At 39.9% G+C, this 27,788-nt stretch overlaps 2 protein-coding genes across 2 annotated transcripts in view; one reads left to right on the top strand and one right to left on the bottom strand.

The window, feature by feature from the left end:
- Positions 1-20,501, bottom strand: part of LOC111593508 — a 132,403-nt gene extending 111,902 nt beyond the window's left edge. Inside the window, exon 1 of the mRNA XM_023306295.2 lies at positions 20,448-20,501. Within this exon, the coding sequence (XP_023162063.1) occupies positions 20,448-20,449 (2 nt within the window). The 5' untranslated portion in view covers positions 20,450-20,501. The remainder of the gene's footprint in view (positions 1-20,447) is intronic.
- Positions 5,395-6,337, top strand: LOC111593512 (probable V-type proton ATPase subunit F). Its single transcript, XM_023306299.2, has 3 exons — positions 5,395-5,573; positions 5,924-6,002; positions 6,070-6,337. The coding sequence occupies exons 1-3, from the start codon at positions 5,445-5,447 to the stop codon at positions 6,294-6,296; spliced, it is 435 nt and encodes a 144-aa protein (XP_023162067.1). The 5' UTR covers positions 5,395-5,444; the 3' UTR covers positions 6,297-6,337.
- Positions 20,502-27,788: the final 7,287 nt, after the last annotated feature.

Genomic DNA, 27,788 nt, shown 5'->3' with positions numbered 1-27,788 from the left:
TGCTTCAATGCTAAGCCAATTCATTAGAACTCGAGCTTGCATTAGACTAAGCTCAGCTCTAGAAAAGTTCAAGGCAGTAAATAGCAAATTCGGGGCGAGGCTTCGATTAGTTAATCAAATACAAAATTTGCACATTCAATATAAACTACAAGTGTTGAGGCAGCTTCTCCCACACATACACACACAGACATGCTGATTTTGCACAATGCAAACGCCAGAGGGCGCTGTTGCTGCTGCTGCTGCTGTTGCAATGTTTTGGCATTTAAGCAAATCAAAATGCGGTTTATGTTGCACTTGTCAGTTGGCCTGCGGTGCCAAGGTCTACAACTTGCCACACGCACACGCACACGCACACTCACCCACACAATGGCGGCGTAACAAGCAAATGCAATTATGTTGCCAAATACAAAAGAATCAAGCAGCACTTCGGGGCCATTTGATGCGATTTGTTCCATTTTATGGAAACGTTCCGAAAATATTAATCACCTCAATGTTAAAATCAATAATTAAAAGGCACATGCGTGTGTGTGTGTGTGTGTCTATGAAACATAAGAGTGCTTTTAGCGAGACTGTACCCTGTACTCTATCGCGCTCACTCGCGCTGTCTAGGGAGCGTCTGGAATATAGCATTTGTAGCTGAAGCTCTTTGAATCTGCCTTCAGATAGATATAGCTATAAATATATGTATATAAATATATATAAATATATAATATAATATATATATATATATAAATATATATATGAAGCCACATAACATCTTTAGATCTATTAGCTTCAGAGCTTTAGCTATGATATTTATTGAACTTTTTTAACAAGTTTCTGAGGCTTTAGATCCATGTCGCAAGTAGTTAGCTACAGACATATAGACAGTCATCAGACTGATATATAGTCGCTTATGATATCTTAGCATTAAGTCAGCTTCTTGAGCTGATCTCATTAGAGCTTAAGGCTAGTGGCTAGAGTTGACTGAGCTGAATGCCCATAAGCAGGTCTTTCTCTCTCTCTGCGCTGCATGCCCCATGAGCACAGCTGTACAGGGTATGCTCATGTCAAGCTGTGTGTGTGTGTGTGTGTATCTGTAGCAGCTGACGGCAAAAGGCAAACAATTGTCACGCCCACACACACAGACACACAGACACATGTCTTGTTGTTGTGACCACAATAAAATCGAGCATACGCCCAATGGGCCGCCTCTTATCGTCCGTGCTCTGCCTCTCTCTCCCCCTCTCGCGCTTCCCTTTCTCTTTTGTTGTTGGGCCACCCACAGCTTTGGCAGCTTCTGTTTTCGGTTGCGTTCAGGTGCAGAAAAGTTATTAATGATTGTTGGTAGCTTACGCAATTTACGCTGTTATTAAAGCCGCACCCACAACTGACCCACACACACGCACACACACACATGCACGAACAGGAAGTGGCACAGTGAAAAGGACAATTCAAATTGTGTGCCTCTGCCCTTTAAGGCTGTGCTGCTTGCAGCTGGCTGGCTGGCTGCCTGCAGCGCTCTGTGGCAAAGCACTTTTCATGCTCAGCATTTGCGCAGCTGGCGGCGTCACTTCTAGGGGGGGCGTGGTGGCATGTGTGGGCGCGCCTCCATGTTGCAAGAGTTGAATTAAACAATAACAAAATAAACCGAATGGTGACCAAGCGAACGTTGTGTGCCTGCGCTCGACTAGCAGCTACCCTGTAGATGTGAATGGAGTCAGTCAACGTTTAGCTAGAGTCGAACGATAGATGGCGCTTTATATGTCTAAATGCAGGCTTAGCTCATCTCTCTTTCTCTCTCTCTCTCTCTGTCTCTCTAATTCTTCTTTCTGTTGGCTTTCTCTTGGCTCTCTTTTCCCTTACTTCTCGCTCTCTCTCTCTCTCTCTCTCTGTCTTGTGTCTTTTCGCTCTGTTTTCTCTCTCCTTTTCTCTCCTATCTGCCCTTCCCCTTCCATTTAATGAACAAATCTCTTTGATGCTACTTCAAATAGTTTTTTTTGTCCCCCGAATCAGCTTCGCACTGTAACCATTGCCTACGAGCCCATCGAGTCGCGCCCCGCCCCCACAGTTGGCAGCGCCCTTAAGCGAATTAGCCAGATACTGGAAACTAATCATAATATGCCCTCAATAGGACACGTACTTAATATTTAACTACAATTTGCCGCATGTTTTCACTTTTAACTGTCTTGCAACCTCAACCAGACTGTCGCCCTCCCTCTACCTATCACGCACTTTCTCTCTCTCTCTCTCTCTCTGTCTGTCTGTCGGCTTGGTAGACCCATGTTACAGTTAACGTAATATTCACTTTGAACATAATAATTTTACCGTCTGTCTGACTGTGCGTGTGCTTGGCTTTGGGTTCGTTTCATTTCATTTCAGCAGCAACAACAACTTGCAACATTTTGTGGCAGATAGAACAACCCTTTAAGCTGCCACAGCCATAACGAAATCGCTGAGTCCTTTGGCATTTCCATGTATTGTTTAGCTCTTGAGATCTGCTTGCAACAAATTGAAATCGAAATCCAGATAACTTTCATATCCAAGCGCCGCTGTCAGCTCACCTGCCACGCCCCCACCGCCTCTCGGGCAACAGGGTCAAAGTCAAAGCCCCAATGGCGCCTGTCAATTTGGCTTTCAATGTCTTACGCTTTTTTCTTCCTTTTTTTTTTGGCATGTATGTTTAACGATAGTAGACAGAGAGAGAGAGAGAGGGGGAGACAGAGCGGAGGAGAGAGAGCACGCTTAATCCCCTCAGGTTGCTACAAATTTTGGGCAAACCTCAAGGAACTCGGTAACTATAGCAGCTAGCTCAATGCAAGCTGGTATGTGAATTATAATTATATAAAAATAATATAATAAGAGTTTTACAGATAAATCTACTGACGGCTCACATAGTAACCTCAGCGAACTTTGAAACTGTAGCAACTGCTGCTAAGAGATTTGGTTTTTAGACTTCAAAAAACACACACAAAATTTAATTATAATTGATGCACCTAGCGGCGACATATTGCTGCAAGCTGACCTCAAGTAACTCAGGACTTCAGGCAGTTATAGCAATATAAATTGGTTGAGGAAAGAGTACATATCGAGCCAATAGAAATATCATAAGTGCACCTAGTTGTCTCTCATAAGAGCAGACTAACCTCAAGTAACTCATCACCTGTAGCAGCTACGTCAATACAAATTGGCACAAAGACTATAATAAGCTTAACAAATCAAAGTATTAAGGAAACACCTTCTAATGTCTCACAAGACCAGACTGATCTCAAGGAACTCGGAACCAGTTAAAGCTAGGGCGCTACAAGTTGCCATGTGAATGGAACTATACCTAGCAAATAAGTTTATTATAAATGCAACAAATTGTCTCTCATAAGAGCAGACTGAGCTCAAGGAACTCAGGATCTATAGCAGCGCGGGCGCTACAAATTCGTATGTGTATAAAGACACACTTAAACTTATAAATATAACAGCTACAGCCACTGCCGACCCAAGGAACTCAGCTCCTATAGCACTTCAGGCTACACAAATTGTTATGTAGCTTAAGATACATTAAATGGAAACATCCATAAACAGCCATGATATACCAATAGAAAAGCCTGAAAACTAGAAATCTATATTGCTTACTTGAGATAAGTATCAATAGAATAAGAAATCAAACTTGAAATAACTAGAACTCTCAATCTGAATCTCTCTGCCTCACGTCGCTCGCCCTCTTTGCTGTTTAACTTGTTTATGTCACTGTCGAGCAAGAGCAAAGAAATGAGAGAAAAAAAGAAAACAAAACCAATTTGAACTTTGACTGCCTGTTGCCAGTTGTCAGCTGCCTATCTCAGCCTCTATCCGAGACGCAGTCGAAGTCGTTGGGCGAGCTGATTGCACGCTTTCGGTGCGGTTAGATTAATCAGACGTCTGACAGTCGCCATCAAAGTTCTTACCTAATAAGCAAGCAGCCGAGGCCGAGCTATTTATAGATACTCTGATTGAAGAGTTTGCCAATTCTCAGAAGCGACAACTGATACTTGCGGCCTTTCATCTGATGCAACACTCCTGAGCTACCCTTGCCTCTGTGTGTCTGACGGCAACTCAGCGCCTGTTAGAGCTTGAAGGGAAGTGAAGGCCACTTTCTATATATAAAATGCCAGAGCTTTACACATGCAGGAATGGGGCTAGCTATCCAAAAAAAAACTACTTCATAGTTCTGCCTGCTTTATTCGAGCTATGCCCAACTAACTAACATTTGCTATCGATTTCAAGCGATTATCGATTATTTCAAAGAAACTTGAGCATGCGAAAGTTGTGTTTAGCTTTTAGAGGCTGGATGGAGGACAGATGAACAGCTCTTAACAGAGACTCACATGTAAAAGAGTCCATATACTCTGTGGCATCTAGCAAGCCTGCAGCCGCTTCAAACAATTGTATAGGGTATACAGACATTTAATTTCAAGCATTGCAAATGAATATACTCTTTCCGCTACCTTATGATGAACAGATGTTGCTTGACTAACAGCAACAGCAAAGGCTAACATAGCTAGGTTAACATTAACATTCGCTGTTATTGACATTTTCGGAAGTCGAAAAGTTGTCACAAAACTTGTTAAGAAAACTTTGCTAGTGCACACGACAAGTATACAGTTATTTATATAATGGCCTACCGTTAGTCGAGCAAAATTAACAGCATGTTAAGTGAATGTTAACAAGCCAGTAGAACAAGTAATCGAAGGGCCAACGAGCGAGCACTCAAGTGTTTGCCATTGGGAACTGGGTCCATTGGGGCGAAGTTGAATTGAGTTCAATCAACTGGGATGAAGAGACGAGGACCAACAAGAGCAAGCAGAAACAGCAAAGTAAACGAATTTGAAGTTAAGTCGCAGTTAATAAATTTTCTAAAAGTGGCCACAAAGATGCCGAGGCGAGATCCCTTCGAGCAGCTAACTAAATCTGTAAACTCATGTCATAATTGAATTTTCATTTTGGGCTCAGCTCGAGGCCGACGTCGATGCCGAGATTTAATAATTAAGAAATAAAAAATGCAAAATAATGGAAAGAAAACTAATTTTGGCACTCGAGTCGCGGCTGGCAACAAAGCCCTGCCTCCAGCTGCAGGTTCAGTGCTCAGTTCCAGTTCCAGTTGCTTGCGACAGTTTTAGCTCTTGGCTTAAAGCTTAAGCTACGCAATTTCGGGCTGCCTTCCATGTGTGTGTGTGTGGGGGCTGTGTGTGGATGGGGGTGTGTGTGGGGGAGTGGCAGCTAAGCAGGGTTGGCTTTGCTTGGCTTGGGGCTGTATAACAACTGCCATTTATTGGAAACTCATTAAAAAGTCATAAAAAAAAACACATTTCCCGAACAGAGAGGGGGGGGAGGGAGAGGAAGAGGGAGAGGGAGAGGGAGAGCAAGGGAACAAAGTGACCCGATTGTCAGTTGTTCAATTCAATTCGGTAACAAAAAATAAAATTCCAGAGACTATGGGAACGAAATTCAAAAATCTCCCAGAAGGGGATTCCGATCAGGAGGACTCCGATGAAGACGAGGAGGCAATACCCGACGAACAAGAAGATCATAATCTAATACGCATTGGCGTCATAGCCGATACAGTAAGCTAACTCCACTAGTAGAGCTAACTGAGTTGATAGGCGATAAGCAATGCTCCCAAGATAGATAGGAAATACTCGACTTGGAGTTGCTCTAAGTCTTGCACTTTATATTCCTATATTCTATATGGTAAACATATCATATCTCTTCCGGGTAGACATTTATAGAAATTGAATTGATGGAGAATGCTTCGACTGTGTGATATGATTTCCTCATTATCAGATTAAGCAACTTTATATAGTAAGGATAGAAGCTATTCGAAACTTCCATGCTTCCCCATGTATAGCTCAGTACTTCATACATATATCTCCCTCGTAGCCCAGGCTTAAGCTAACACAATCATCTCTTGCAGGAAGTAACTATTGGCCTACTGCTCGCCGGCGTTGGTTATACTCGTGAGAACTTTTGCAGCTATCTAATGGTGGATACTGGTTCGTAATATCTTCCAGCTCCCTAGTCCTACCTCTCTCTCTGTACATCTAATTGTATTACATTCAGGCACCACACTCGAGGAGGTGGAGAGCTTCTTTCACGTATTGTATAGGCGTCCAAATATTGGACTCATACTGATCGATTATCCGACGGCGAAGCGTATGCACCACATATTGGACAAGTGCAAGAAAGTGCTGCCCGTTATCGTCATTGTGCCCTCGAAAGGCTCCATAGGGCCCTACATGGAGGAGAAGGATCGACATCGTCGTCAACGGCAGCGCGATGCATACTAGAAATATTCCAATTGTTCTACAATAAACTCTAGCATCTGGAAAATGTCTACCGATCAAATCAATTTAGCTGTTGTAAACGGAACTAGTTCATATGAGAACCGTCTCATCTATATATATATATATATATATATATATATATATATAAAGGAAATCCCTTCTAGTGATACGGACAGTGATATTCGACTGCTATAGGAAGTAGATGTTTTTTGAACTAGTTCATTTGTGAACATCGATTCATTTCTATGTCTGATTGGAATCACACCAGTTTTTATAATCAGCTAAGCTCGTCTGCTATAAAAACTAAATTAAATATTTGTTTTTTGAACTAGTTCATTTGTGAACATTGATTCATTTCGATGTCTGATTGGAATCACACCAGTTTTTATAATCAGCTAAGCTCGTCTGCTATAAAAACTAAATTAAATATTTGTTTTTTGAACTAGTTCATTTGTGAACATTGATTCATTTCGATGTCTGATTGGAATCACACCAGTTTTTATAATCAGCTAAGCTCGTCTGCTATAAAAACTAAATGAAATATTTGTTTTTTGAACTAGTTCATTTCTGAACATTGATTCATTTCGATGTCTGATTGGAATCACTTCAAATGTTACAATGAGCTAAGCTCGTCTGTTTGAAATTTAGTATTTTGAACTAGTTAATTTGTGAACAATGACTCATTGTGATAAATCTGACAGCATTTACTTCTGCTGACTTCCTATTGCATTCCAATTAACACACTTAAGCAAATTACTAGCTCTTATACGCACTCTTCTACACAGTCTTATATTACTCTATGTGGTCAGAAATTGGAGCTTTTGCAATTGATTTCTGCACATTGGCCCAGACAAGACTGGGCATCTAATTGAATCATAGCGATTAGACGCTTCGACGAGCCCACCTCGGTGGCTCACCTGTGTGGCTCACCCTTAATGGTGGCACTGGTCATGTGCGTAATTTATGCGCATTCGAAATGATGATGGCCAACGATTCTTGCTCACGAGCATGTCTGCAACTGAGCTGTGCCGCAGTAAGACTAAATAAATCACAAGCCCAGCCAGGTAAATGGTGCCGTGGCAGCTGCAGGTGCAAACAGAACACGCACGTAAAACTTGGCAAATTTGTTGGCAATTGCGAGCGAGGCGTGAAACAGGATAAGATCTGGCTGGTGTGCGTGCTGTGAGATGAGTGTGTGTGTTATGAGTGTGTGTGTGTGTGTGCGTGTGTGTGTGTGTGTGTGTGTGTGTGTGTTGTACGTATGATTGGCAAATGTCTGCAATTAATTTTGTTAGTCGCGTAAAAGTGAATTAGCGTTAAGTCCCCAGAGACAGACGCTCACACACAGCGTGAGAGCTTAGTGACTGGTTGGCCTAATGCCTATTGACACGCCCACGCCCACGCCCACGCCCGAACCGCCCCTCTTGACTGGCAGTCAGCAGATTGTGGCTTGTGCCGTTGTCTTTGGCCTCAGCTTTGATTTCGTCTTCATCAAAACATTAAAGCAGCAACAGAGGCGAAGTCCGGAGCTGGATCGGGAGCTGGAGCTGGTTCAACAGGTCGCATGCGTAAATTTAATTACACTTATAGCTAAGTTGTTAAGTTCATTGAGTCAGCGGCGCCAAGTACCGGGAACTGATTTCGCTTCCATTTTCATTAAAAACGTCAGCGGACTGTAAACGAGACGAGACGCATTCGCTTTGATATTTGAAACAGTTCCAGGAAATTATGTGTGCATCTCTATAACAACAAGCGGAACCAGTTGCAAAGAACATTTTCTCTTTGTGTGCTCAACACGAGGATTTAAATTGGCAAACGTATTAAAGTCGCAATATGAATTAGAGATTTGGAACCAGTTCCATTATAATGAACCAGTTCATGAACTCTAACCCAATATACTACAAATGTATGCTCAAGTAAGTTAAATGCATATATCTGCCAATCAGCTAACCAGTGAACCACTAAATGAACTAGTTCATGAACTTTTTTCAAATGGTCCTATAAGTAAAAGTAAGTTGACTACATGAAATCAAAGTTGGCTCTTATTCATTGCTGCACAATGAACTAGTTAGTGTACATGAACATGAACCACTCTATGAACCAGTTCATAAATTTTTACCGACGCGTCCAGCGAGCAAACGCCATTATAAAATCAAAGCTAAATCTTTTTTTTAAATTTTTTTAAGCATTGCTTGAATGTTCTTTTGAACCAGTATGTAGTCTCTTTTATATTTTATTCAATAGATGTCTATATGTACATATATATGTGAGCAAATTAAGGTAAGAACTCCATTCATGCAACTTAATTATCAGTTTACATTCTTTGTATATAAATAATTGCGTTCCAACGAACTGGTTCAGCTCACATTAAAATAGCAGAGGCAAATGGAATTTGGTTTTAAATAATGCAGCACAAAAGCGAAGACTTAACATACTTCAATTTGACATTACAAGCTTTTGCTTTTCAGACATCTTTCGCCCTCTCGCCTCCTCTCTTTCGCTCCCTTTCTCGCCCTTTCTCTATCTATGACATACGGAGTTAGATAACAAAGGCCGCATCGCATGATAGAAACTGAGAACAAAGAATTACACAACTGGAAATGTATAAAAGAATATACAATAAAAAAAAAAAAAATATATATATATATATATATATATGACAAAGAAGAAGCAGAGAAGTGAATGTATAATTTGATTTTTGAGGCACCGTAGTTAGCTTTCACTTAGGAGCAAAGACAGCTGCACAACAGTTGTATAAGGTTTGAATACCCTGTAAAAATGGAACGCTTGCTTAAACAAACTTAGCCTAAAGGGATTTCCAAGTATTATCAAATCAAAACGGCTATGAACTACGAACTAGTAACTAGCCTAGCTGGCTGCCAGACAGGGTATGGGCTAGTCGAGCATGCTCCAAACGAAATTTTGCCAGCTTATTGTTGTTGCTTTATGGGATTTGGCGTATTGTTGCCGCAGCTCAATTTCCATGGACAACATGCCAACTACGTCACGGCCTTTGGCTGCACAATTGTAATACACACACACACACACACACAAAGACACACACACACACACACACACACACACACACACACTCGCACACAATGGGTATGAATGGGGCTTAAGTGGCTGGAATTGTTTTTACATTAAAATATCATTAATTTTGATGCGTTGCCTCCAACCCTCACACACACACACTCACACACACACACACATGAGAGAGTCTCAGTGTGTTTGGCTCCTTGTGGACGCAGGACTTTAGCTTCGTATGCATAGAAATTATTTATGCAAACAACTTTAAGCAGCAACAACAATGAGACAAACAACAATCAAGTGTGCGCGTTAAGTAGCACACATGCCACACCCACACCCACGCCCACACACACACACACACACACACCTACACCCACTCACGCATAACTTCAAACTCATGAACTGTAATTCAGCACTCGAACAATTCGCTGGCTCCAAATTTTCCAATTGTGTGAAGCATTTCAACTCAAAGCGCCATTCGAGCCCGCCCCCATGACAGCCAGACCCCGCCCCAAAAAGTATGCAACAGTAGAATACTTTTGCAATTGAAGAAGAAATATTTGAAAGTGAAAGGAAATTGTATAGCTCCAACAGCGAGCGAAGGCGGGGGCTAAGCACGTTTGATACACAGCTATATGCATATTATATATATATATATATATATATATATTAGTTGTGTATATATATTTGAAGTTTTTATATTTTTCATAGAATCTGCTGCCTTCATATCAATTTCGCATTTTTTTCTATACATTTTCTAGCGATATTTGTACATATATAATTTCTGACCTTGTTCATAAAAATAGTAGTGTCGCACTACTATTTTTATGAACAAGGCTGTAATGTTGAAGCACAAAATTTAACGACATACGCAATATTTTGAAAACTATGATTAACATATTTCATATGAATTTAATTGTTTTTTTTTTTTAATAACTTGGGAACATGTGCACTTCACGACACATAAATGAACAAAGTTCTGTTGTTCATAAAAATAATAGTGGCCACTTAAAACGGTATAACAAAAAGTATTTAACATTAGTCCAAACAAAATGAACGCAAATTTTTATTTTACTGCGCAAAAATAGTTTTCGCTTAGTTTCAGCTTTGTATTTTATTTCACTACTATTTTAATGAACATAACTTTTTATATATTATATACTTTTTATATAATCTACAACTTTCATATTAAATTCGTACTGTGCGATTTCCCAAGATAAACTATTTAAAAAAAAAATTATTTAAAAATCAAAAACATATTTTCTTATTTTTATGCCTCTTTGTAAATATATATATGTATATATATATTGTATACGCATATAATAAATATTTTCCCTTTTCATATTTTACGTATCATCAACAAGTTTCATATTAATTTCGTATTTTTTTAACCCTATTTTACAGAGCGTTTTACAACACTTCGTTTTTCTTTTCTTTTCGTTCTTTGCGTTTTGATGCGCTTAAAGCTTTAAAGTGCAGGGTCACACTCAGCAGTGTTACCTTGACAATGCATACAAGCAAAGGCGTGTGTGTGGGTGTGCAACTGTATGTGTGCAAAAAAAATATCGCGCAATAAAAAATCAAAAGGAATATGCCGCTAATATTTTTCGATTTGTTCCCATTTTACTGTGGCCGTGTGTGTGGCTGTGTGTGTGAGTGTGGGTGATTGTGTTGTTGTTATTGTGTTTTTACTGCTGAACACACACACACACACACATGCAAGTAGCTTAATCTGCCAATAACGAGATATACACACACACTGCCAGCAAAGTGAATCCAGGACGAGGGCGAGGACGAGGTCGTGGCAGTTGCTGGGCGTGTGGGTTGCTTGGACAGCGGGACGAACGCTCTCAATTGGCTCAGTAGCCCGTGCAATGGCTGAGTGCTTGGCTACATTGACACACAGCCCACCTAACCAACTGCCAGCCACCGTGCCTCACCTGCCGCCTCTCACCTGCCTGGCTTATGCGCTTCGTTGCTCTGCACACACTTACACAGACACAAACACGCGCACACTGTTACACATGGGGAGCATATGGCATTACCTGTCAATGTTGGCATTAAAATTTGCCTTTCATACGACAACCCACAGGTGATTGCCTCTACCCCTCTCCATCTCCCTCTCCATATCCATCTCCATCTCCCTCCGGCTCGTCCTCGCTCCTTCTGTTTGTGTGTGGCCTTACAGTTGAGGCAACAAAATAAAGTGAAACAAGCTAACAAAAACAAGTACTTTTCGGTTTTGGCGCCCGTGCCACAGCCTTTTCGTATCTGACTGAGTTCCTTTCGTATTATTATTAAAAATTGATAAAAAATAATACGAAATATACACGCATACATATATATGTATATGCATGTAGTCTTTATGAATATAAACACCAGAAAGCTCTGTTTACGACTTCTTGGAAAGTTAAGTTATAGCAAAGAGCTACATTCTTGTTAATTAGCTTTAACATCGGGAAGCCAGTCGAGTGGCATTGCGAGAAAGAACAATGGGTATTTCAGTATTTCGATGGAATTCATAAATAAGTAGGCAGGAAAACAACAATAACCAAATGAATCACATTATCATGGCTCAGCAGTTGCCTCAACTTAACAGAGCCAATTAAATATTAGCGTAAAAAGTTAAGCTTAACCAATCACAGACTGCTCTAACTTTTGCATACACAAATAGTTGAGCTATTTACATAAGCACGAGCAGCGAGCAGAAGAGAGTGAGAGAGATCGCACTGCGGGTCAGCCAATGAAAATAACAAAATTGTCAATCACTAAAGCTGTTTATCAGTCTACACATTTGCGAAACAACTGTGTTAAAAGGAGATGGAGAGTTGACAATTAAGAGAACTTCTACTGCAGCGAGCGTTAGAAGGAGAGAGAGTTATATGCCGAAGAGCAGATCAAATTTAAGAGCTGCTTAAAAGTCAAAGTATCTACCGTTGTGAGTGTGTGTGAGCGGAAACAATCGTATGCCAATGAAGAGAGCAGCAGCTTTAACGCCATTTTTAATATCTGCCCATGTGCACTCATTGCACAGAGCAAATAAAATAAAAGCAAGCACCTTTGACATTCATTATCTGATCGCAAAGAGTGTGTCAGCCGCAAAGTAAGCAATTTGTTATTGATTTTTTCCTTTTTGGATTGCAATAAAAAGTATTGCAATATCTGTTCTGCATTCGCCAATTTTCAATCAATTTCGCCAGCATCTGTCAACACACGCACACGCTCACGCACACGCACATAGAGACGAACAAACAACGACTGTAATAAACAGCAATTTACGCTCGCAGAAAAACTGTGCTACAATTGCTTTTTATTGTCCATATTGGTATTGCTGCTGCTGCTGTTGTTGTTTTTGTTGCTGTTGTTGGCTGACCCTCGCTCCTTTCGTTATAGCTATTTGCATAAATTGGCCCGACCATGGCGAAAGTTATGTTGTCCGTGCAAGACGGCAGAGGACGCTACACGCAAATAAAAAAAAACGAAATGAAACAACAAAAGCAATGAAAACATCTCAACTAACAGAGCTAACGGAGCTGCCGGCAAATGCCTAACATAGCTGCGTGTCAGTAAACATAGAAATGTTAAGTGCTTGCCTACAGGCAAAAATTTGTTGAATAAATGAATTTATTATATTATTTTAGAACGTAATTTATTTTGCAAATATTTCCATGCAACACATTCGATGTTACGCAGAAAAACTATGCATAAATCCTTTCCTATTTTTTTTTGTTCTGTCATAAAATCAAAATATTTTCCATGCCAGCCTGTCGATGAATATTCACATTATATGATCAAACATTTCCCGGCGTATGATATTGGAATTTTGTCAGGCAGATAGGCAAGAGCGAGTGTAAGAGAGAGAAAATGGCAACAATGCAGCTGCTGTTCACATAGCTGACCCCGCCACAATGCCTAGAGTCCGTTATGTCCATCAGTCTGTGGCCCTGTCCATATATACACATAACCTCAATTTCCGCCCCCCTTTTTTTTCTACTAAATAGCAGCTTGTTGTCATAACGGATTCCTCTTCATCGTTCGCTGCTGTCCATTGAAAATGTATCTTCTTCATTCTCTCTCACTCGCACTCACTCCATCCACGCAGTGATTGGCCCACGTCTTATTAGATATGTATGTGTGTGTGTGTTAACGTTCTACACTGTTTAACAAAATGACACTTTACGTTATTATAACAGACATGTTTACTGCTGTTAAAATGTACCTTATGCTAAGCTCTAACATGAATCGATGCTATTATGTTAACATGCTACTGTTAACAGTGTTCGTTTTTCCAAGCTCCATCTCCCGCTCTAAATTTTGCTTATTTCACATAGAAATTGTTGTTAATCCAATTACATTACCGTTACGTTTCCGATTACGATAACGATAAGGAGTACGATAGACATTTTCTATTGCTCAATGTCATATTCATAGCACAATAGCTATAGCTCAGGCATTGTTGAACACACTTCGCATTGTCACTGATTTGATTGAAATTAACTATTGTCCTCTTCCTCTTTGCCTTCCATTCCGTCTCGTTTCATTCGGCTGATGGCAACGTCGGCCATTGTCTATGACTTAACTATGCTAGTTAATCACTAGTAAGTCTAGTAACTCGGATAAATAACTATCTACCTCAAGATATATATACGTATATATATATATATATATATATATATATATATATTTATATATACATATATATATATGAAAGTATATTTAGTGTTCGGTCAGCGTTGTTTATTTAGTTTCCTGTATATTTTATTAACTGTTGTTATTATGCTTAGCAATAACAAAACAAAAATGCCACCAAGAGGCGAAAGCGCAAGAGGGACACGCCAACGAGAAAAGGAGAGCGCGCAAGCGGGGCAAGTGGGCAGATCGAGAACGTGTGAGAGGGAGCGAGAGGTACATAGACAACGATGTCAAGCTTCATGTGCATATTTATGTTTCTGCCTGAGCAACTGTAATTTGAATAGTGCAGCGTATATGCAGTTGGAGCATATTAGCTGATGCGCAACATATGAGACTCTCTGGCACTAAAGTGTATACAGGCTGTCTGAGCTATTTTTATATGAAAAGTGCTGTGCGCTCATATTAGCTTATGCATAGCTGCCCATCAGGGATTCCCATATGCAAAAGGGTGTTCGAGCAGTCGCTTAGGTTGCAACTCTTGCGCTTGACTTGACAGCTTAAATACATACATCGTTATGCTCGTGTGGCTTTGTGTGTGAGCGCCACAAACCGTTTTGGTTTTCCATATGTATGTGTGGTGGCATACCAAAGTCTCAGTAGCAGGCGTCACAGTGGGCATTTGCCTACAGCTGCGTGACAGCTCGGCGAGACAGTGAAGACAGTCAAGGCTTTAGTTATGGCTATTATTAAATGCCTGGCCTTGACGCTTGCACTATGACAGCAAATGTGTACAAGGAAAGGTGGGCGATAGGAGTACCTGTACGATGCGAGGGCGGGCTGTACGGCTGTCAGCTATAGAATTGCTGACATGCATTCAGCATGAAACTTTGTATGGGACACGCTTCAATGCAAAGCGTCTGAATGGAGCAGTTCGCAATGGTCGCAAGTCTCCCTATCTGTCTGTGTGTGAGATACATTTGCTTGCAACATGCCGTAGCACTTTTTGCCGTGCCATGCCACACGCTGTCTGCTTTATCTTAAATTCAGCCAAAAACTGATTCAAATGAAACACAAGTCACTTGAATGCAAACAAAATGACGGCTAGATAAATTTCAGTTGTAAAAATCAGTTATTCACTCGAAATAGAATCAGAGCTGTCCATCAACGTCAATCAAATGTGCTTGTACTCAGGCACTCATTCAATCAGAATGAGACTTACATCATCTCAGATGGAGTTCCAATTTACCATTAGAGTCAGTCAGATGTGCTTGTGGCTAAAATCAATCAATCAAAATAAGAATAAATCAGACCTTCAATCAATCAAGCATTCAATCAATCAATCCAATAAACCAATAAATATGCTAATAATAATCTCAAATTGGCTTGATGTGCAAAATGTGCCATTCAACATACTTCGATAACTATTATCGATAACATTTTGCAACTATTTTGAGACAGACAGAAATATTATAGAAAATAGGTTTCATATACATATTTTAAAATGATAAGAAATATCGATAGCTATCGATTATGCAATTAATCGACTAGCAGATATAGTATATGTATCTCTCGTCAGGCTGAAGTCCAATCACACATTTGATTGTTGGGTGTTATCGGTGTCGATTATCTAATATATCGATTGCTAAGGCTGTCAAATTATTAGTCTAACTTTTTGTGTTATCGATAATTCTGTATATCGAAAAGTTTGACTAAGCTACCAGCTCTGTTCATAAGTCAAGCTCAACTCCATTCATATTTTCAAAGTGTTGTTTGCGTGGGTGTACGTGCGTGCGGGAGCGTGCGGATGCGTGTGTGCGTGTAGACGTGTGTGTATAACACCTTTATTTTTAGCATCGAATCGATATAGCAGTTTAACGCTTGAGTGCATTTCTGTACCAAGCGGCGAGGACGAGGGTGTGACACACATTTAGAATCGCGTTTTTATTTTTACCTTCAGCTCATTTGGCAGTTGTCTTGAATACCAGAAGCTGGCCCTATTTATAGACCATCCCAGCCACATGGCAGAGCTCTGCGTCTTGTCAGTTTGCTCCACTTGCACTCTGGCACTCGCTGATTGGGCTGTCTGGCATATGTATTTGCCGTATGAGGTCCACGGAACCTCAGCTTAGAGTGTCGAAAACCTAATCGAATTCAGCTGTGACAGGCGAAGGCAGCCCGAGCAATGCCTGCAGAGATAGTGCTGCTAGCTTAGTCGCTTAGCAGTGGCAACGCGTTAACAGCGTCACTCTAACAGCTTGAGCGCTGTAAACGTATAGCAGACGCCTAACATTGTTCGCTACACCTGACTTAACAGTTGCTCATTAACATGGCTCTAAAAGGTGACTTAGCTCAGTCTGTTAATTGTCAACTTAACAGCATTTCTTTAACATTTTTCTGACACTGCTGCATATGAAACTGTTGTCTGTAAATAACATTTACTTAATATTTATTATAGCTGAAATTGAAGAATATTTTAAGCTGTTAGCAGTAAACAACAGTTGTTCGTTAAGAGTAATTAAAACAGTACTGAAAATAGTTCTTCCCGTTTAATATGCATCTTACAGTGTCTACATTAAGCTGTTATCTAACAGCTTGAATTTAACAGCGTTGCAATAACATTTTTCTATTAGTGCCTCGACTTGGCTTCGTGCGTTGGGTTATATATTGATGGGGAAAGGTCTTGAGACTCTAGATAAAGCTTCAATTAGTTAGCTCAAGAGGCAGAGAGAGAGAGAGAGAGAGAGGAGAGAGAGCTGAAATAAGGAAACTAACAATAGAGTTGCCTCAGCTGAGTTTCTATATAGCATATGTGTGTGCGTCGGTGTGCGTGTGTGTTTGTATGGTCAAAAAGGTTGTTATTGTTGTACAGCTTCACCTGGGCCATGGCCAATTGCTACACTTTCGTTTTTTTTTTTTTTGCTTCAGTATTGTGAATTAGGTTTTAAAGCGTAATTGAGCGAACATTTTCATTGAGGCATAAGCGAGAAACAGGTTGGGTATATATACATGTGTGTGTGTGAGTGAGTGTGCATTTGGCCATGCTGATTGTAACGGTGGTTGAAGCCAGCGTAAATCAACTTTGGCTACAGCCAAGCGACAATAAAAAACGGAAACTACGCCATGAGCCGGAAATGTGACAGGCATTGATCACGCTGTATGTGTGTGTGTGGGTGTGTGTGTGTGGGTGTACATTGTGCATGTTGTTAGTTGGACGTGTGTGTGCTTCGAAAATATTCAAATAATTTTGGGAAAATGCAGCCAAAAGAAAATGTTGTTGCAGCTAATGCAAGATTAAACAGTTGGTTGAAACTGGATTTTCCGTTTGCCGTTAGGCAGTTGAGCTTTTCACAGTTTTCCACGAAATATTCGTCGAAATTCCGCCGAAAATGTCAAAGAAATTCTTCAGAAATTTCCCCCGAAATTAAGGGGGAAATTTGTCGAAAAATTCAATTTTAATTTTGTCTTTTGATTCAGTATCAGAGCTGAGCATAAGTTTTTGGCACTTGGCTTTCGGCCATGAACTATACGAAAAAGATGCCTGATGCCCCCAAGACTTGACTGCTTCGATTTGGGTTACAAAAGCAATTCAAATTCAACTTCATGAATCAAATGCAAATGCGAGTGGCGAAGGCAGGGGGCAGGGGAGCGGCGGGCGGCACGCCTCAGGCTGGCAGGCAAGTGGGCAAGGCTCATAATTCCCAAATGAATCGCTTACACACACACACACACACGCACAGATTTGAAGTTCAGTTAGAAGCAACAGTTCGACTCAAGTCATACCCTGAACCCGACTTTGTGATTGTGCCTTGAGCAGGCACAAGGTAAGGACCTATTGATATCTTTCTGCTAAACACTTCAAGTTGAGTCGATATGTCTTAATGTCTTAAGTTGTGCATATGCCTTTCGATAACTCAAGCCTTACTAACGATTAGTATTGATCTAACCTGAAGCACCACAGAAGCTGAAGATGTTACTAAATATCTGGAGTTTTGTATAGCTCATCTTCTTCTCAAATACTAGATAAATTGATCAAGCTATGCAGGAATTATGTTGCCCGCCTATGCATGCTATAAGAGAGGTGCAGATTGATTGTTCCGGGTATCTGCTAGTCGGGCACTGCCGCCTCGAGCAGTCTGACGTGTTTTACTGTGCCGCACTCAATTGTAACTGAGCATAGCTGTGTGTGTGTGTGTGTGTGTGTCTGTGTACATTTGCAGCTAAATCACGTACTGAGCAAATGTGCTACTAATGAGCAGCTCTGCTTGCTTTAGTACGAAACGTTGCTGACTAATCTCACTGATTTTACAAATGATTGTCAAGCCTGTCCGTCCCGCTGTCTGTCTGTCTGTACAAGTGTAGTACAATCTGTACTACACACACAGAGATAGAGAGAGAGACAGACTCAGGTATACAATGAACGCACACTGGACAATGGTTGGCATTTAATCATTTGATTCAGTCGTGCGTTTTGTGTGCCCTTCTCACTCACTCACTAACTCTGTCACTCGCTCTGTGTGTACTTCTGTCAACAGTTACTAAAAGTAATCGAAGCACACTTAATTGAGCTCAAATTCACACAGCTAACTGCATAAATAAACAATGCGCCCGTTGCAGAGTTCAAGCAAATTTTGAGCTTTGCGATTTGCAAATTCAATTTTTTTGCCAAGGAAAATGTTGGAAAATTTAAAAATATATTTTTTTCTTGATATACATACATTAAGGCAGTACTTACCTGTGCGTTTACCTGTGCTAAATTGATTCAACAAAATAATAAAATAACCTAAGCTCATGTAAACTATCATTATTCTCTGGCTATATTGGCTATGGCTAACAAACAGAAAGTAAACGGCTTAAGCTTGCTTGTGGAAAGCTCGACTAGAATCTACCCGACGCAAAAGTTTATCGATAGTTTCGACTTGTATTGCAAAAGGTTTCCAAGAAGTGAAGTGATCGATGTAATTCTATACTAGAGCTGAATCTATGAGCAGATCTACCTAGTGTTAAGCTCAAATAGCTAAAACTTGTTATCGGTTTTTTGAAAATTTATCGATAACCTGCAGGAAACTTGCAACTTATTGTGAAGTCCAGCTATACAGTTAGTCCGTTAGACATACAGTAATACGGAGAGACAGGTAGAGCGACAGTTGAATTGGCTCGATAGTTATCGATAGATATCGATCATCGCTCACGGCATCAACCGCTAACAAAACTGCTATGCCCGCTTAACGCATTTGCAGAGGGCATACAAAAGCCTGTATGCACTCGTATAGAAGTTTGAGAGCTAATTAATCTCCGTTAAGTATTTCCAGTTAACTCCCTTTCCGTGGAATGCCAAATCAAACGGAACCAATGTGAAACAAGTTTCTGTTTTGATTCATGAATTTCAAGGCTGCGGTCCTTAGTGCGTCAATGGTGGGAGGAATCTCAATTTCATTTACCTGAAATTCATTTCCATGAATTATAATTGGCATCGTTGAATGCCTCATTAATTAAGCGAGCGAGCGAGCGAGCGAACGAGCGAACGTTGGAGCGAGCGAACGAATTAATTTAATCAAATTCTCAGCCCACAAAATTAACTCTCGCTCATCATTTATCATATTTTTATATAATGTATATACATATACTCTGCCTGTTTATATTGATAAATATCTGAAGCAAACAATTTGAAACCTAGCTATTTTGATAAAGGCTCTCGAGGTGAGCTTGAAACTGTTTCGAGTTCTTTGCGTTTGATATGAAGCATACTATCTCTTTCTTGCTCTCACTTTCTATCTCTTGCTCTCTCTATCTTTCTCTTTCTCTCGCTCAATTCGCCTCTATATATCTTCCCTTTCTCTCTGTCTCCTACGCTTTCTCTATCTCCATTCCCCATTCCTTCTCCCTTTCTCTCTCTTACTCTCTCTCTTACTCGCTCTCCATGGAAAATTTTACTAATAAATATTCAAATACATTTGATAAGATATAAAATTCAATCTAAGAAAATTAATAATATTTAAATAATATAAATCTAAATGATTGCTAATAACTGATGCTATTATGTGGTTCTTCACTATTTTTTATTTAATAAAATATAAATGTTAAAAATATATATAAATATAATAATATATATATTCAATAGTTATATAGATATAGATATATATGTTGAGATTTATATAAGAAATATATATGTGCTTATATATAAACTAATATATTTTGTTAGCAACTGTACCAAATGCAGTTGACATAAGTTCCATATTTAAATTAATCTAACTTAGTTTTTTTATTATTTTATAAATATAAAAAATTTATAAATGTAATTTAACAAAAATAAATATTTCAATTTTATCAATTATAAATATAAAAATTTTGTTTTTATATAAATGTTATCATGCTTTGCTCAATATAATTTTTAATTTAAAAATGTTTAAAACGAAAATTAATTTTAAAAGAATATATTTTAAAATCAACAATATTTTATTTGTATATTTAAAATATTCAAGCTAATATACTCACATTTTTGAGCTGTGTTTTGTCCTTTGTTTTTGGATTTACCTGGATTGATTTATTTTTAACTTTTTAGTTTTATGCGCGACGCGTTTTTTTTTTGTTATTTTTTTTTTTTATTTAAGTTTTTGGTTTTCTGCTGTTATTTTGTGGTTGTCTTGAGCCTAAGTTCTGTTTAATATTTTCAAAACTATTTTTTTTGTGATATTTTATGTTTTTTTTAACTTTAGTTTTAAGGAGAATACAACAATGTTGAACACGAACAACAAATGCAACAACAATAATTTATCAACTTTATCTATGTATATATATATATCTGTCATAAAATTTGATGTCTATAGTTTAAATATATTTTCTCTTAATCTCTCTTTCTCTCCCGTTCTGTCTCTCTCTCTCTATCTCTCCCTGTCTCTGTTGTACTCTCGGTTTGGCTTTCAGGTAACTTTCGTTGGGTTTACTGATCGACTGAGTGTTCTATATAGGTAATATATCTAGTTTGTACCTTGGGATTACTGTCTGTGTAGGTACTACTGTAGCACTGTGGGCACTCGCTAAGTGACTCCATCAAAAATAACAACAACAAAAACCAATTAATTATGCTTGTTTTTTTACACTTTTTGCGAAACACCACGAAAAAAAAAATGTTGAAGAAAAAAAATTTTGAATTTCGGTTTTTTTTTGCGATTTTTCGATTTTTGATTTGAAATTTTTTGGAATTTTTTTTGATTACTTTAGTTCAGCACAAGAAAAAAAAGGACTTGAAGTTGGCCACAAACTTGTTGCACATTCAACATGTGTGGGGCAGGCTGTGTGTGTGCGTGTGCGGGTGTGTGTGTGTGTGTGGGCGACTGGCGGTGGGGCAGGGCGTTTGTTAGTTGTTCATTTGGCTGCCTCGTCGTGTGCTGTTGCTGCTGTTGTCTGCTTCTTCTTCTTCTTCAGAGTCGCCGTCGTTGTCGTTGTCGCTGCTGCTGCTGTGGCGTGTGGCACACAACCTTTTGGCTTGAATGTTGCACAGCATCTGTTGCGCGGCACGCTGCCCGACTAACGAGCCAGCCTCGTCTGCCTTGGCATCGAGCGTCCACGTCAACGTCGGCGCCAGCGTCAGCATCAGCGTCGCCCTCTCTCTGTCTCTATCGCTCTGGCTCTGGCTCTCTCTTTCCCTCTCGCACACACAGCTCTGATGTTCGTCCTTGCTTCGTTGGGAGCGCCTTCGTCAACAAGTGGCAACTGTAAAAATATATATAACACAAGCCCCACGTTGCACAGTTGACTAATCGCTGCCGTTTGTCTGCGCCGCCTTTTATAGCAGTTCCCAGCTGAAGGACAGCAGCCACGACGCCGACGTCAACAGCGGCAGCGGCAGCGGTAGCGACGTTTCAGCAACAGGCAACCAGGTGATTCGAAGCTCTTGGGATTTGGCTTTGCTCACTCTGTATGTGTGTGCGTGTGCGTGTGTGTGGCATTGGCAATGGCTGCTGACGATGCTGCGTCGCCTTGCAAGGGGCAAGCATCGTGCTGAATTGTCTGCAGCTGGGGAAGTGCTGACAAAGCGTGGGCGGCTTTTAGTCACAGCCTTGTGCCTGACACACACACACCCCCACACACACACACACACACACTCACTATATATGCCTTAATGTGCCACAATTTAGCCAACAGCTAGGAGCAGCTTCTATAGGTTTAGGGACTAAAGTATTATGTTCGATTAGCTTCGACTCATTCATGATAAGGACAACAAATTGAAAATTTATTTTATTTGCGTTTTTAATTTATATTTCAATTATGATTTATGAAATGTCTTGAGATTATTTGAGTTTGAGTTAGATCATTAAATTTGATAGGCTCAACTCTATTAGCTACAGAAATGTGGAGAGAGAGAGAGATAGAAATATAAATGAATTGGAAGATGTGAAAAGTGATGTGAAGAGAGGAGAGTTGGGGAAGGTGAGAGAGAGAGACATAGAGAGTGGAAAAGAGAGAGATAGAGAAAGAGGTAGACATGGAAAGAGAAATAGAGTGAGGAACAGAAAGAGAGAGAGAGAGAGAGAGAGAGAGAGAGAGAGAGAGATTTATATATAGAGAGTTGGAGAGAGAGCTACAGAGAGAGGGGAAATAGAGAAATAGAGAGAAAGCAGGCGAGTGAGAGGGAGATACACTGATAGATCAAAAAGTAAATAGCATGAGATGGATAATATAATATAGATGTATATCGAAAATAGAGATCTGGATATTTATAGCAAATTGATAACTAGCAAAAGACATTAACTAAGAGTTAAAAAATTATAAATTTATATAGAAAGATAAAAATATATATAGATACAGATGATATATATATAGATGCATGACGGATTTCTATAAAGAGATAGATAAAAGAGTGGACTGACAGATAGTTAGATGAAGAGATAAAGAGATAAAGAGAGATGGAGTAGACTTGAATAACAGACAGATAACAGTTTGACGAATGATAGAGTAAGAGATAGATAAGATATAGTTAAAAATATATCTTTATAGATCTTGCTATATTTATAAACCAAGTTTATCCAGCTTATGAAAACATGTTTAGCAATATTTAAGGGACAAACTTTATTTAATCCCAAATTTAGTTTAGTAATTGCTTCAGCTCTTCGTTACATCAGGTAGGCGCAGTTGCATTTCGTTCCCCTGAAGCTATTAATTGCCTGAAATTTGTAGTTTGAGCTATTTGTTATCTCTCGCCCACTCGGTGTCTCCCGCCCTCTTTGCATGTATATAGAGATATATGTAATTACTCCCAATTATAAAGGCTTAACAGAGATGTTGGAATTTGATATTTGCATTGCTTTAGCCTTGCATTATTTATGCATATGCAGTGTTGTGGGCGGTGGGTGGTTGGGGCGGAGTTATAATGGGTGTAGGTGGGGAAGGGGGCTGTGGTTGTTGTTGCCACTGAGTGGCGTTAAGGTGGCTAACTAACATACCAGCATCGAAATGCGAACGGACTTAAATACATCTAGCACATTGGACGGCAATTGTTGGCCGATGCATCCAATCAGCGCAGAGCAATTCGAAGGTCGCCAGCAGCAGCAGCGCTGCTCCTGCGTAAACGCAGTTTCGACGGAAGCCAGTGACAACAACAAAGTCTTATAGCCGACTGGCAGATGCCCTATACGAAATACAGATTCCCATACACTTGAATGATATTCGATATTTATCGATTATGTCTGTTTTTGATAATCAATGTTTTGTCGATAGTGAATCATCTAAGATCAATTTAAGATCAATATATATCGATCGTGGGCTGAATTCAAAATCAACTTTAATCGATTATGATATAATGCCTAGTTTAGTATTTATCGATTTTCTAAAAATGCGAAAATTCAATCATTTTCGATTATAACCCAGTGTTGAGAACTAATACAAATTGATATATGATGATTGATCACTATTTATCGATAATCGATTATCGGATTGATATCAAAATGTATGTATTATGCCCTATTATGTATTGACTTTGACAAAAAATGCAAGCCAATATTTATCGATTTGGCTACACTTTTAGTTTCGATAGTTATCGATAATCGATTTTTGTAGAAAATGAACATCTTTTGAGTCAAGTTTTAAACATCTTAAAGTTATAAAATCATATGCATGACTTATAGAAAAATACTGCAGTTCGATATTTATCGATTTCTGCTAAATATAAGAAATTAATGGGTTTATTTTCGAAAATATATTACAAGATCGGAATATTTATCGATAATCGTAAGTAATCGATAATGGTAATCGATATATTTGTTGCTGTTCTGTTACACACAGACACCTTGCCCCAATATAATTTGAATGATGCATTTTTGATGGGTATTGGCAGCAAAAATCCCTTTTTGACTTGACCGCCAAACGCAATTGTGGATCGCTCATTAGATAAGGCCAGTGGGCGGGTGAGATTGAGCTGGATTGGATGCAATGCCCACACAGTTGGCTTACCTGTTGGACATGTGAACGAGGCGTATGCGCAATATGCACTTTCAACAGGTTAACCTTGGGCAAGGGGCACACGCACAGAGCCGCCAAGGCCAGCAACAGTTGAGCAGCCCTCTCGCTCGCACAGCTGGCCAAAGGCCCCCGTCCTGCTGCTCGCACTCCCATTCAGCGCATGCTCCAGACAGCGAGGCGACAAAAAAAGCGGAGCGTTCGCAGCTCAACGCCCATTGGCTGCTGACAGTCAGCAATGGCTGCTGTCGCTACGGCGGCGGTTGCTGCTGCTGCTACTGCTACTGCTGATGGTTCTGGTGCTGGTGCTGGTGCTCGGCTATGCCTACGCCACCGCCACCGCCGCTGCCCGCCCGCCCGCTCGCTCGCCCTCGCCTTCGCCTTCGCCTGCCACTGCTCAGCCTCGTGAAGGGGCAACATTTCGTATAGCTTTACTAATTAATTAGATATGTTTGTTGTTATTTTTGTTTTTTGTTTATTTGTTTTTCTATTTTTTTTGTCTGTTTGTTTGTTGTTTCTGGTTTTTGTTTTTGGTTTTAGCGACACCTTAAGCGAGTTGCGCATTAAACGCTCAGCGCGCAATCCGTGCTTGATGCAACACACCGGGGATTTCCACCTGCCTTAGAGCTAGATATTTAAATTGGCATTAGCATTGATCGGGTCGAGTTATCTATAAATATCTGCAAATATATATCAAGGTATGTGCTTCCTCTTCAATTTCAAATTGCTTGCCTCGTCCTGTCGCCTAAGCTTCAGCGCCATTCATTGCTTAAGTCAATTGGATTAGTTCTGAAAATAAGCGGAAAATGTCTTCAACAGTTCCGGGAAAGCAGCTTTGCAGAAAATCATGCAAATGCTTTCCAATAAAATATATAGTTAAGTAATTTGTTAACAGCTCAAAACTGTTATGCCCTGTGAGCAGGTAAGAGTGATACTACGTTCGATAACTATTTCGCAGCAGCATCGATAACAAGATAACATTTCACAGAGGAAATATTATTTATTTTTATTATTATTATTATTATTATAAAACTTCGTCTGCTAAATGTGGGAAAGTAATTTGAAAAATATTAAATACAATTACGTTGAAAGTTGTGCCGAGTTCATTCCACACTCAGCTTTACATCTAGTTTCGAAAGCTCCGCTCTGGCTGGATTTAGCTTCTGAATGAAACTAAAAGCAAATTAATATTTGAAATGTTTTTTCTGCTGGGGCCATTTCCGTTTCTATGGCTGCTATTATTTGGTCAGCCTCTGCGACCTGAGCTTATCATATCTATTCAGTATCAGCTCTCGTGTGACATCATACACAATGAAGAGCTCTGTAGCATTCTGTCTGACAATTGAATTCTTTGGAAATGCGTTTCATAAGGTCAATTTGCATACTACCTGTGCATGTTACCTGCGATGGCCTAACAATCAGTTCAAGGTGCTGTTTTTGCGTAAGTTCATCATTTGCAGCGATGCCAATTAGCACGTCAGGTGGACGTGGAGCATCAGCACCATGGCGACACGGTCACGGACACAAATTCGATTCCATTCAATCTGAATGCCCCGTGGAGTTCAGGTGTTGCTCTGTCTGTCTGTTTGCCTGCGTGTGTGTATGTGGTTCACATATGGCATCTGCTTGAGAGAGAGAGAGAGAGCTTACCAGACGCCCAGATACCGCGCATACACGTAAAGAAACAAAAATGAATAGATCTATATTCCAGTTTCATGTTTCACTTAGGAATTTCAACAAATTTGATTCCTAGTTTCATACGCAGCTTAAATAAAAATTGGTCTGGTCGAGTGTATCCGACTAGGCGATACCCGGAACGTTAGGCGGAGCAGTTTTTGCAGTCTTTCAATTCATCTGACATATATATATTTTTATTTATATTTTTTTTATATATATTCAAGCATAAATAGTTTTAATTTGAAGCGTCTAAGACGTGTCTATGGTGCAGTCAAAGATGATTGCAACGACTCAGCTCATTTTCCATGTGAAGCTGAGGCTTTCTTCAGACTTCTCTTGTTAAAATATCGTGCTGGCTTAGAGGGTATACGCACTTGAAATAAGTCAAAGAAAGCTCAAGGCTAGAATTTACACTCAGCTGATGTTTCCTTTAACATATGCTTAAGCTAGAGCACTGATCAGCCTTTGATTGTATTTGGGAATAGTGCTTAAAGTGTGAATTGGGAGTATCTGAATTGAGTCTATAAAAGAATAGATCAGGTATGAAAATGTGCCAGGAATCGGATGTGCTGAGTTTACAGGGTATACGTTTGGCTGCTTTCATCATATTGGCGACATTTAAGTGCGGTCGTGCGATGCTGCGAGATGAGCCAAAACTGCGACCCGGAACCCAGCAGCGCAGCGGCAGCACAAGCAGCACAAGCAGCTGAAGCAGCAGAAGTCCAAGAGCTCGTAGCTCGAGGCCGTGGCTCGATTGGGAATGCGCGGCGCTGTTTGACCTGTTGCCACGGTTGAAACACATAAAATTTAACATAATGCCCGTTCAAGCCACTGCCAAGGGGCAGGTGGGAGCAGTGCCAAAAGTCATAAATTACGTTAAGTCGCTGGGGCGGGTCGATGGGCGTGCAGGAGTCGAGCGTGAGGCTGGCTGGGGTGGCTCATGTGTGCACCATTATCGCGTGTCGCGTTGCCAACTTGAAACTTTAAATGGGCGACTGACACACAATGAGCGAGGCAGCGGGGGAGCGAGAGAGGTGCGTGAGGAGGGTTAAGGAGCCAGGCCGGCAGACACTGCATAAATGTGGCACCTGCTGCGGCCATTTAAGCCAATTTTCAGCTTGTTGCTCACTCAATTTGCGACTGGTCCAGGTACCGCCCGCCACGCCCACAGCCCCTCTGTCTAATTGGAACAACTGTTGCAGGCTTTTAGGCGCTTTCGAAGCAGCAAATGCAGCTACAAGAAAACTTAAGAGAAGCGAAAGATGTTATCCAAATAAAACAGGATGTAACAAATGATATAAATTGTCCATAAATAACATACGAATTGTATATTTTAATCTAAATGAAGCGAACTTTCCACATTTATCAATTATTTCTCAATTGTATATGCCAAATTGATCGATTATAGATAACAAAATACATCGATAATGCATCAAGATTGGTGATTCCATATGCTTCGACTATGAAAAGTCCAAAAATAATGTAAATCGATTTCAGGATATATAAAAATAAATTTCCCGATACTTATCGATTTAAAATAAAAACACAATATTGATAATTTTCATTATCGAATATCAAGCCAATGTACGTTATTGGAATAGATTGATGTATTAACCTACCCAGTTGATAGACTTGCACTAAGTTTCGATAATTATCGACAGTTGATTTTTTTACTCGAAATTTGCTAAAATAATATTAAAATCT

This window comes from Drosophila hydei, unplaced genomic scaffold (genome assembly GCF_003285905.1).
Source record: "Drosophila hydei strain 15085-1641.00,03,60 unplaced genomic scaffold, DhydRS2 tig00000237-arrow-arrow-pilon, whole genome shotgun sequence".
NCBI classification, from domain to species: domain Eukaryota; kingdom Metazoa; phylum Arthropoda; class Insecta; order Diptera; family Drosophilidae; genus Drosophila; species Drosophila hydei.
Note: the sequence above shows the minus strand (reverse complement) of the source record. Positions and strands in the feature narration are given on the sequence as shown.